We start from the raw sequence: 11,698 nt of genomic DNA on the forward strand, positions 1-11,698 counted from the left end.
GCTGAAATTTTCCCCACGCAAAGATGCAAATGTGTTTCATTCCGCACTGTTCTAGCATGTTAAATCTAGCATTGCTCTAAACAAAATCCATACCCAAATTAGTACAACTTGCATATCTTGCTAAAAAGGTAACGAGAAGGGAGGCGTTCTAGGGGTCAGTCTTCAGGGGTGAGTTTTCAGACTGCAGCAAAAATGGGGCGTGATTCTGCAGTCCTGACTGTGTGTGTGTGTGTGTGTGTGTGTGTGTGTGTGACCTGTAGGTAGCGTTCAGGACAGGCACCAGCACCAGACTGGATGACAGGGTGTTTGCCATGTGCCAGCTCAAGTACCAGCCGTTGGCCTACGTCATGCCCATGATCCACCCCGACCTGTACCGCATCGATGACATGACGGATGAGGTGAGAGAAGAGGTTTAACCCCGTGTGTGTGTGTGTGGTCCTTCTGTTCAAAAATCAAAATCAAGGCTCCTGGTTTTGTTTTGAATAATATTCTTAAAGGGACACTTCACCCTTTTTGCAAAAAAATATATGTTAATGATGTTTAGAAGCTTTAGATCACTTTCCTGGGGGTATTTATGTGTGTAATATGTGGTTTTAGATATTTTAGATTGTAGCAGTGAGCCTGTTCCTGGACTACAATTCCCATAATTCTTTGGTGCACTGCTCCTCCTTGTGGATAGGGGGGAGAGCTGTCTTACTGAGACAACATGTAGTCCAGGAAGGAAGTGAGCCCAGTGTCCATGACATCAGAGACAACAGGCTCACTGCTACAATCTAAAATATCTAAAACCACATATTACACACATAAATACCCCCAGGAAAGTGTTCTAAAGCTCCTAAACGTCATTAACATATATTCTTTTGCAAAAAGGGTGAAGTGTCCCTTTAACGGATATAGGTTTTATGATTTAATATAAACTGTACCGTGTAGTCGTGTACCTGTACCTATTGTCAGCTGTCAGCAAAAAGGGTGAGCTCTGTTCTCTCTGAATGCTCTAAAATAAATGCTGAAAAATAGCAGCCCTGTGCTATTTTCACTCCAAGGATGGACTTCTCCATGACTACCAGACTATGTGCAAATAGTGTGTGATGACAGAACTATCATTACATTTAATTTAGTTTGCAACTTCTTTGCTTGCGCTCAACTCCCCGTGGCGTTGACTTGAGAGCGAAGTGTGAAGTAAGTTATCTGGCTTGTTGTTTTTCATCACGGTGCATTTGGTGTGCGTTCTCTGTGGATTAGCCAAATTCTGGAGGATCAAATGTATGCATAATTCATAGTATTCTATGAATACTAAATGAGGGCAAAGATAGAGCAAAGAAGGCTCCTTTCCATGGATGTTTTTGAGGGAGAACACTAATTTAGATGTAAATTTATTTATTTATACATTTTTACCCCATGATTTTGCACCCCATATTTTCACCCGGTGTCAATTATCTAATGTAATCCTGGGTGCTACACTTCATCTGCCAACCTGGGGAGGGGGGGGGGGGGCAGCGGACTGACCTCATGCTTCCTTCTATGCTCATGCATGAGGAGTCCAAGCTGCTTCTTTTCACCTGACAGGGGGGAAGTAGCACGTGGAAGGAACACGTTATTCTGACCAGTTCCTTTCCCCTCCATCAGGCACCCCGGCTGGCCAGGGGGAGGTAGTTTAGAGACCAGGATTACTGTATGTTTTTGTGAGGGTACAAACCCTAGATGTACATTTACTGAATGGAGATTATTGCTCTGAGGATTTAGATGGATTTTTAATCAATGCTCTCTCCTGTCCACAGGGGGCCCTGAACATCAACGAGAAGACTATCCCTCAGCCCAGAGTGCAGCAGCTGTCTGTGGAGAAGCTCAGTAGGGAGGGGGCTTTTGTTATGGACTGTGGATCGGTGAGAATGACTCAGTCATCAAACTAAACCTTGAATTATTATTCATTGCCATCTAGAAGAGGCTCATGATTGAACATTGAGACCAAATGTGCCATAAACACTGAAACCATATAACGGTGAAGCTGCAGAAGGACAATGGCAAGAGGCCTTGCTTAACCACTGTGTGTACGTTAGTAACTGTGGTCCCACAGGGGTCTATACTTGGTCCCCTTCTTTCCTCCTCTACACAGAAAATAGCCCATCTACAAGATCACACAAGCTTATAGATTGGCTATTTTCGCAGAATGTGTGCCCATTTTTGACCAGAAGAGGGACATTGATGTGGTTACTGAGACTTGGCACGCTTTCCTCGGCACGCCTTCCTTGGCCACCATTGAGATGCTTTTTAAATGTCGGGGATTTCTCAGTATAAAAAAATTGATCATTTCAGTAGTAGGAGCTTCACAATGTCTTATGCTGTGTATGTGTTCAACAACACAGCCATGAAAAATAGCACTTTGAGGTGGCGAAAGCCTGCCCAGAATGGCAAAGGTTTGAACTATTTGAATTGGCATTGGACTCTTGACTAGAACTTGGCCTCTTTTCTTCTCACTATCAGGTCATGTATCTGTGGCTTGGAAGGAACTGCAATGTCAACTTCCTGACGCAAGTCCTGGGGGTTCCAGACTACACTGCTGTGCCTCAGAACCTGGTAGGGGACTTGAACACTCTTAATCACTTAAGCTGTACTTAATCATAAAAATGTGTCGCACAGTGATAATAGCCGATCACATTGAGCTTGTAGGCTATTTTACCTTTTTGAAATGTGCTAAACACTGATTGTCCATTTGATTTTCTTCTCCAATCAATAGTACCTTCTCCCAGAGCTGGACACTGCCGAGTCCCAGAGAACCAGGGCTTTCATTGGCTGGCTGAGAGATCAGAGACCTTTCTACCCAACCCTACACATCATCAAGTAAGCATCTACTCCAATAGAGGAAGAATGGAATCATGCGTGTACTGCACATACTGTACAAAGTGTACATACTCTGTCCATGCGATTTTACGGATCCAGTGAACAATTGTTGTCTCTCTCCATGAATTGCTGTCAGGTTGTGTTTGTAGTCCCTCAGAGAGGGATTATAGAGGTTTGTACCTGCTAACCTCAGTTCTTCAAAACTGACAATGGTTTGTCACCGGCAGATTGCATAAATAAATCAATATGGAACAGGTCTTTGCATTTCTGACCAATCTCTTAAGATGTCCGTACTCTGAAGATGTTTGGCTAGGTAGAATACAAACTTTGGCATAACAATGCTTTGTTATGCCTCATGGAACTTCACTTCCATGAGGAGTCCTCATGAAAATGTCCTCATGAAAATGACTGAAACCTGGTTGAGTACTTCCCAAAGAGGACTGTTTGATTTATGAACCATCTATTCCCCACACCTTGAAAAGCTTGGGAAAAAGTAATCCGAAACAATTAGACTGTATGTCTAGACGATGTAAATTATAGCTCCCTTCATATTTATTTTCACAATGGTGTCAAATCCATGGCTATGTTTCTCAGTTGGTTCAAATAGCTTGTGTACCATGTACTGATGCATGTTTCTCCTCATGTTTCATCTCCAGAGATGACAGCCAGATTAAGGCCAGCTTTATGCAGAACATGATCGAGGACCGGACTGAGTCGGCCCTGTCCTACTACGAGTTTCTCCTTCACCTTCAGGCGCAAGTTTCAAAGTAACCTATTCAGTGTGACCACGGAGTGAAGACGACACTGATCCCCCCCCCGCCCCCACGTGTGTTTGTGTGTGCACGTGTGTCAACACCTGCACGCATGTGTTTGCATCGTCGTCTTGCATCATCTCCAGTTGTCGACACACCATTTTTCGCTGTCCGTCTCTCTCAAACCATCCCTGACAATTCCCCCTGAAAACGAACCCTGTCCTGAACAGAGCTGAATCGATGCAAACTGAACTGCCATTCAAACTAATGAAGCTACACAGTGGACGTTGTGAGGACAGTGACATGAGGGAATCTCCATTCCGATGACGATTTGGTACTTTTCCTCCCCAGCTGGAGCAACTTGTTGAGGGTATTGGGTGGAGGAGGAGAGTCCAAGGTGGCGATGATGATGTTGCTCATGTATCTATGACAGTGATTGATTTAACGAATCAGTGTTTATTCTCATAGAACAATGCTGTCTAACCGAAGTATCGATCAGATACGGGACAGGCAATGGGTGTGTGAAGTCTTTTTGTTCCAAAAAGCACAGTTGTCTTTACTAATAATAAAATAAACAGTAATATGTGTATGTATGCTTAACCACTTTTCACCCTGGCATCCCTATTTTGGGCATGTTTTAACGATGTTCAAAAATAGCGAAAATGGCAGCTTGTAGTTGGTTATTTTCTGTATTTTTGAAATGGGGCTTTCAAAGTGGTTAAGGCTTGGTGGATGAGAGAAGTGTTTTTGTTTGTTTATTTGTGCCCATGCTCAGACTGTTATTTGGCGTCGCCTCAAGCATTTATACATGGCATACCTGAGCTATAACAAATACTCTAGTGGTGAAGGACGGAACTTGTGCTTTTGACTTTTTCCGCGTTGTAATTGTGTGTCGAACAAAATGTGTTGACTTTGTTGTAAAAGGCAAAAAATCGTAGGAGGTTTTTAAGGCCCACTGATCTTGCTGTGAGTTCCTCCTCCTGCTCCCATCTGGTCTCTCTCGGGCAGAGACGATGCACTCCGATCAAATGCTGACCGGAGCGATATGCGGCCGCTAGAGGCGGGATCGACACGAGACTGGTGATGTATTGTAGCGCTGCCACAGCGCAAATGTAAACGCAACCTCTAACAAGACTACAACTCGAAATTATTATGGAGATATCGGATGTTTGTCCCCGCTGCTTCGGGTTCATCGTTTCTGCTTGAGAGACCAGATGCAGGCAGGAGGAGGTAACTTGTGAACTCGATACTGCCACCATCTGGCGGAGTCGGGTTACTTGCCGTTATCCACTGCCTTGAATGAGTTGAGTGGAAGTGCATCGAGTGTTGAATGAAATGTCGCCTCGCCCAGTCTGAACTCATCTGTCCTTTCATCCCGTCTCGGAAAACCACGTCCTGTCTCATTCCCCGTCGCTCCGTATCTCTGGACATTCAAAACACATTGGATGATGTTGCGTCTTATATTTTTTTTCTTACTTTTCTTTCTTTCTCCGTTTGTTTGTTTAATTTATGAGACTCCCAATCTGATTAAATTCTGTAATTGCCTTGTATGGGAACTCACTTTTTATTATTATTAAGCCTCTGTTTAAATACAGACTATATGAGATATTTTAATATAATAGGATATGGGAAATTCTTTAACACAGACATAACAAAGCCATTGTGATCTTTTAATCATACTTATTGATACTTGTATATTGAAAAGACTACATTATATAAAAGTGAAGAAATGCTGATGATTTTAGTATGAACATATTAAGGTGAAATGATGCTAATGAAATAAAATGTTTGGGACTTTTTAAACCCGATTTGTTTTTGTGGTGGAACGAGACTCATGGTGAGATTTAAATTTGAATACCTGTGCATTAACAAAGTGAAGACTGGACTCTACTCAGAGCCCATGAGTAAGCCTGGGACCGAGGCCACGTTCCTGATGCACATCTCACCAGCAGACCAAAGCTTTGAAAGGGCTCACAGAATGGCTCGACTCAACTTGTTGGACTGATCTGCTATAAATGTCCATGCCTACCTGCCTGCCTACCATCCTTGTTTCTTCAATCATTACCATTGCACTTTCCTAAATTACCACAGAGATTGCAGTTCAAAAGACCGCCCGCAGGGGTCGTCAGGCACCTGTTAAAGCCGGTGATAGTGTTTGGATAATATACACTAGCAGACTAGCTGGATACATGTAAATGAATATATCCTACTTAAACGGGCTGTCCTGACCCTTTAAAAAAATAATGTTCTTCTGGCGAGTTTCTTTTTTAGTTTTCAACAAACGGATAACGTTATTTCCCTAAATTTGTTGTGATGACGACAAGAGTGCATGATGTAATAATGTACGGCTTATGTTTTCCAGAGATGAGGTCATCACTGTGCGACTCTTCATACGAGTCACGTAGGATCCATTGTTTGTTCCGGTTGTTCCTCTGGCTCACTGGCTGTACTATAGTGTCACAATGATCTGAGCATTAGTGTTGTTGTGTTTTTAAGCCGCACTCGTTTCTTTCATCCACTGTGGATTAACATTGCAGGTATTTATATTTTATTTAACAATAATGGAGTCCGCGGCTGCAGAAGCAAACGGCCCTGAAGAAAGAATCCCCGTGTCTGCGGCGCAGAGGAGAGCTGAAATTAGAAGGCGAAAATTACTGATGAATTCCGAAGACAGAATGAACAGAATCGTGGGTTACGCTAAAAACGAATCTGAAAACATTGGTACGTGTTAATAATCTATTATCTAGCCATGGTTCACATGACGCTTGTCGCTTACTAATTAGCAGACTGTGATAATAATTAGCCCTGAAACATATGACAGTCATGTTTCAGGGCTAATTATTATCACAGTCTGCTAATTATGATTATCTTATATACTCCCTCGTCCCTCCAGACAATCATACTCTAGACTAGAGACTCTAGTCAACCTGAAACGCTAATATCCTGAGTGGATTTAACTCTGAACCATGTTCCATTGTCATGATCATAATAATGTACGGTAGCTGAAAGCAACTATAGATGCTCTGCTGCATCTTTCTTTCCGCAAGTTTCTTGCGGATAGATCATGATAATGCCAGCCACCACAACTACTGGTTTATGCACAGTCACTGAAGATGTTGTTAGCTGGATGCAGGATTGAATTTCACATTCAGAGGGAGCCAGCAAGGATTTGACAGTAAAAGTATTAGTTGATGTCAGGATGAGGGCAATGTTGATGAGGCATGTTCATTCAGGGCAACAGCTGGAGCACACCAGGCTTCCTCAGTTTGCCCTCCTAAAACAGAGAATAAAGGGCACAACTGAAACAAAAAACAAACGGAAAAAGATCAGCTCGTGACTGCAATTTGTTCCTGTTCACAGATGACTCAGCCCTGCTGGTCAAATTGCAAATGTACAGGTTGAAAAGGCCATCAGCTCTGAACTCTGTAGCATCTGCAGGGGAAAGAATAACAATGCAAAATTAAATACAATTTGAGGTCATATCTAATACCTGGAAAAACAAATGAAAAACAAGTCCATTACTAAAACTACTTGAGCGCCTGTAAAACAACCTAAACTAATGACTATTTCAAACCCTGTGGTCAGCATCCGGAGCCTCCCTGCGTCCATCAGAGCCCCGCTTCCACCTCGACCTGGACCGGACAGACAGCTGGCCGGCCTCTGCGTCCGCTTCCCCCAGGCCGTCCCCCTTCCTGCCAGAGAGCCGCTCCCACAGCGCCACGCCGGAGAGGAGGGGCTCTCCTCTGCCTGACTTTGGTGAGCCGCTGGAGGACGATGCGGGAGGACTGGGAGGAACGGCCGGACTCAGGGCTCAGAGAGCCAGAGGGGAGCGGGCGGCAGATGACGACCCCAGCGGCTCGCCGCGCCGCGGCGGCCTCCAGAAGTACCTGTCTCGCTTCGACGACGCCATGAAGCTGCGGGGTCAGCTGGTCAGCGAGAAGCCGGCCGAGGAGGAAGGCTCGGACCCGGATGACTTGGACCCTTTCAGGATCTTCAGGCTGGTTGGCAGTGTGCTCCTCGCCATCTTTGTCAGGGCCTTTGTCTGCAAGTTCCTGGTGAGATGCTGATCCATGACTTCGGCAGTATGGATCATTGATTTTTGATTTAGCCTCAAACCACATATGTTTTGTTTCTTTGGTTTGTAAATAAATAACATAAATTATACACCCAATGAAGCCTTAAATTCATGGAGATTGTTTTGTTTTTGGTCACATTTCTAAGACAATAATTTGATGACTGGCATAGTCTCCGCTAGGAGACTCAATTGACCTGCATTTGAGTCTCCTGCCAGAGATGCCACCGGTCATCAAATTATTGGCTTGGTTTCAGCTATTAATAGACATTGCCCGTAATAATTGCTGGCATTGAACAATATCCAACATGAGTAAATTGGTATAAGAGAATATTTAGACATGTTTTTTTATTTTAAGTAACTTCTCTCATATTCTTCTGTTTTTAGTCGATATTTGCTCCATTTCTCACCCTTGAACTGGCCTACATGGGGTTGTTCAAATACTTTCCTAAGGTGAGTTGATATTTGATATTTAATTTGATTCTGTTGGTACTGATAATGAGGTCACTTTAGTTTACTTGAAAATAACGGAAGTTAAAACACTTGGGATGCAATCATCTCAAGTTTTCATTTCTGTTATTTGTGTGCTTCAGAACTGTTTGCATTGGATTGTCCTACTGTATATATGAGAAGTACCAGACTCTTCCTCCTCACTGGCTGAGGCCAGAAAATAAATCAGTTTAAATATATAATATGAAAATTAAGCTTCAGAGCTTTGTGGAAAACTTCCAGAATGTCCCAATGCCTTACATGTAAAGGCGCTTACAGGCAAAATCTCTTCCTAAACATCATTGACGATGACAATTCGTAAAGCGCGATGTTCTCTCCACCTCAGGTTGACAAGAAGCCCAAGACCACCGTGTTGACGGCCGCCCTGCTGCTGTCGGGAATCCCTTCAGAGGTCATCAACCGTTCCATGGACACCTACAGGAGGATGGGTGACGTCTTTGCCGATCTCTGTGTCTACTTCTTCACCTTCATCCTCTCGAACGAGATCATGTTCCTCGTGGGCTCGGACTCAGAGACTCCCTGATTGACAGGAACGACCTTGGCAGCCCACACCACCCTCGTCCCTAAGTTTCTCCCCTACCCCCATTACAACATGGCACACTCACTTTCTTCGGCTGCCAGTAAGTGGCGGGGAGGAGCGAAACCTCACTGTCTTGCTATGGGGGGCATACGTTAGCCCGACGTACCAACAGTTCCGACATACTTGGCTGGTTATGACTCACCCGTGGCTCCGACATACGTGGCCGGTTAAGACACATGCATGGCCAGTTAAGACTCGCCCGTGGCTTCCACGTGCGGTTAGGGTTTGGGGTAGGACGTGAGACCAAAGTAGTGTCGGACTGTTAGGACGTCAGACCAAAGATATGCACCCCCCCCCCTTGCTATCAGGGTTGCGCGTCTGCTAGAATAGTGCTCATTTAGTACACAAAGATGAGGCTAATTGTGACGACAGCGTCCCCTGCTTCCCAAGGGCCTTTCCGATTATTTGCGGCAGCGAAATGTCGGAATGGGAGTTGAGTAACAGACGTGCAAAAAAGTGCACACTTAACATTGTAAAAGTCTGTGCAATTTTGTCTACTAAGTAATTTCTCAAGCGTATGCACTTCCTCTGATATTGTCATGGGCCGCCACAAATAAATCTGTGTAGAGGAACTGCAAAGGTCTGCTACATCTTCCTTACCTCCAGCTACTGTATATGTATGCTTGGGTTTTGTGTCGTTTTGTGAACTAATATACAACACTCATTTACCAGGCATGGCCAGTGCCTCCCAGGCCTTGTCTCAGTTGGTTTTGAGTTGGGGTCATTTTTCTTTTACTTGACTAAACCACTGATATGCTTGCTTTATCGATATTTGAAAGTTGCAAGTCGGTTAACTCAAAGTGAATGGTCCGATCACATGTGCGATCCGCATCACAGTGCTGTTACTCTCGACAATTTATTTACAGGTATACATTGGTAAGAAAATTATTTTTAAAGCAGTGGTTTTCCTTTTTGAAATTGAGTGCTTTCTCCCCAGTCTTGCTGTAATGTCTAATGTGTACTACATCGCTCGATGGAATTGATCTTCAAGCTAACAAGGCATCATAGTTTTAATGGCATTGGAGAAATTGTAAAGTTCCATACTATCTAAAGGCCCTCACATTAGCAGCGAAAAGCCTAGATGGGAGTTTAGTAACAGATTTACAGTAAAGTAAAAAAATAAAATAAAGCTGTTAACAGAAACATATTCTGTTTATGTATGGCTGAAGCTGTGAATAGACAATCACACGTATTGGCGCCATTCAGTCCTTTAAATAAAATGCAGAAACTAGCTTTTTCGATGGACTACATTAGATAAGCTTCTGTCATTAGATAAGCTTCCGTAAAAATCTGATCTATCTATCATATTAACCACTTGAACCCTAGCATCCCTAATTCTGGAGGGAAACATTCTGAGAAAATGGCAGATCTACAAGCTCACGAGTCACAACACATTGTGAGCTTGTAGTCTATTTTGGGCTATTTTCTGGCAAAGACATGATTTAGTGTTGAGCCCTTGAGAACCCGGTCAACTATGTATAGGGTTTAAGTTGTTAAAAGGTGGATAATGACGGCATCATTTGTAGTGTGATCCAGGCTTTCCAGTTTCCATGGCATCTTTCATTGTGCTCTCATGTTTCCGACGGTTACACCACATCCTTTTTTTGGTGCATTTTCAATCATGGTGACATGAAAATATGCATTTATCCATCAGGGTAACAGCGATTGTTGGGAGTATTTAATTTGTTTGCACCATTCTATGCTATTTTACAGTAATCTCCATACATTCATTTACTGAGTTGGAAACCTGCAAATACTACAATATGTTTTTATTTATGTTTTATTTATTTTGTTTTTGAGACACTGGTGACAGTGATAAAACATGAAATACAATAATGAACTCTAGATGGGAGGGAATGTTTTGGGGTTACTGAAAAGTGTATATTGTCACTGCTAATATATGTCATGCAGTAGCATCTTGGACTGTGTGTACAGTTTTGCTGGTTACTTTATTCTGATCAAATATCAAATATTGTTTGTCCCAAACTCAGCAATACTCCTTGTGCTCTTTCTCTGTCTGAGTAGTGTGTTTCATTCTATGTCCATGCTCCTCATTTCATCCAGATCTATTTATTCCGTTTTTCTGTGGCAGTATGATTTAGTACTTGACAATTTACTTGATTGCTTTTGATAATGTTTACAGAGTAATTGTGCTCAGTTATTGAGTTGTAAACTGTTTCTGATGGGTCTTATATAGCGAAATATAATTCAATATTCAGTCAATGTCAACATAATGTAAGACTGCATAAATGTACCAGAACGAATAATGAAATATTAAAAACCAAAATAAATGGACTTGTGTAACAACTTATTGTATACTTGCCACAGTTGACTCTTCTCAGATTAAATGCTTCCCTGAATTAATGTTCAATGATGTCTTAAGTATAAAATACAGTGATTCTAAGTATATTTAATTGATTGCTGTACTTTATGTTTTGAGTACATGTACTTTACTTGACCATTTACTTGACTAACAGTTTGCAGAATGGGTACAGTTCAAGGAAAGTACAGGACAGATCTTCTAAGAGGATAAAACCAGAAAAAGCACTAAGACTTGTTTACATAGGGTCCTCCATTTTCAATTCATCAGAACATTTAAAGACATACAAATATACACTTATATGCAAAAAGCAATCATATACATGGTTAGAAAAAAAGGTAAACATGTACGGTAGCCCAGGCCTATAGAAAAATAGGGGGGACTTCAGGTTGTTGAGTACCGGTAATATTTATTTGACCCTGGGCCTGGCCTGAGGTTGAGTGATTTTTCCACCAGTAAACTTAAACCTTGGTAAAGGCAAGTTGGTCGTTGGTGTACTTACTGTATACCAGTGGTTCCAAAACTTTTTCATGTCAAGGAACCCCAAATTGACACTCATTAGCCTGTGGACCCCCATTAGAAAATATATGCCAAGGAAGCCCCATAAGAGAAGATTTTTTACGGCT

General features: G+C 42.6%; 2 protein-coding genes across 2 annotated transcripts in view; both read left to right on the top strand.

Moving 5' to 3' along the window:
- Positions 1 to 5,393, top strand: part of sec24a (SEC24 homolog A, COPII coat complex component) — a 32,066-nt gene extending 26,673 nt beyond the window's left edge. Inside the window, exons 19-23 of the mRNA XM_080780971.1 lie at positions 261 to 398; positions 1,779 to 1,883; positions 2,482 to 2,574; positions 2,735 to 2,838; positions 3,495 to 5,393. Coding sequence (XP_080637097.1) covers positions 261 to 398; positions 1,779 to 1,883; positions 2,482 to 2,574; positions 2,735 to 2,838; positions 3,495 to 3,609 — 555 coding nt within the window. The 3' untranslated portion in view covers positions 3,610 to 5,393. The remainder of the gene's footprint in view (positions 1 to 260; positions 399 to 1,778; positions 1,884 to 2,481; positions 2,575 to 2,734; positions 2,839 to 3,494) is intronic.
- A 616-nt stretch (positions 5,394 to 6,009) lies between these two features.
- Positions 6,010 to 11,063, top strand: camlg (calcium modulating ligand). Its single transcript, XM_080780012.1, has 4 exons — positions 6,010 to 6,311; positions 7,176 to 7,645; positions 8,050 to 8,115; positions 8,498 to 11,063. The coding sequence occupies exons 1-4, from the start codon at positions 6,152 to 6,154 to the stop codon at positions 8,693 to 8,695; spliced, it is 894 nt and encodes a 297-aa protein (XP_080636138.1). The 5' UTR covers positions 6,010 to 6,151; the 3' UTR covers positions 8,696 to 11,063.
- The last annotated feature ends 635 nt before the right edge of the window (positions 11,064 to 11,698 follow it).

Source organism: Protomyctophum bolini (assembly GCF_963924005.1).
Source record: "Protomyctophum bolini genome assembly, chromosome: 13".
Taxonomy (NCBI): Eukaryota; Metazoa; Chordata; class Actinopteri; order Myctophiformes; family Myctophidae; genus Protomyctophum; species Protomyctophum bolini.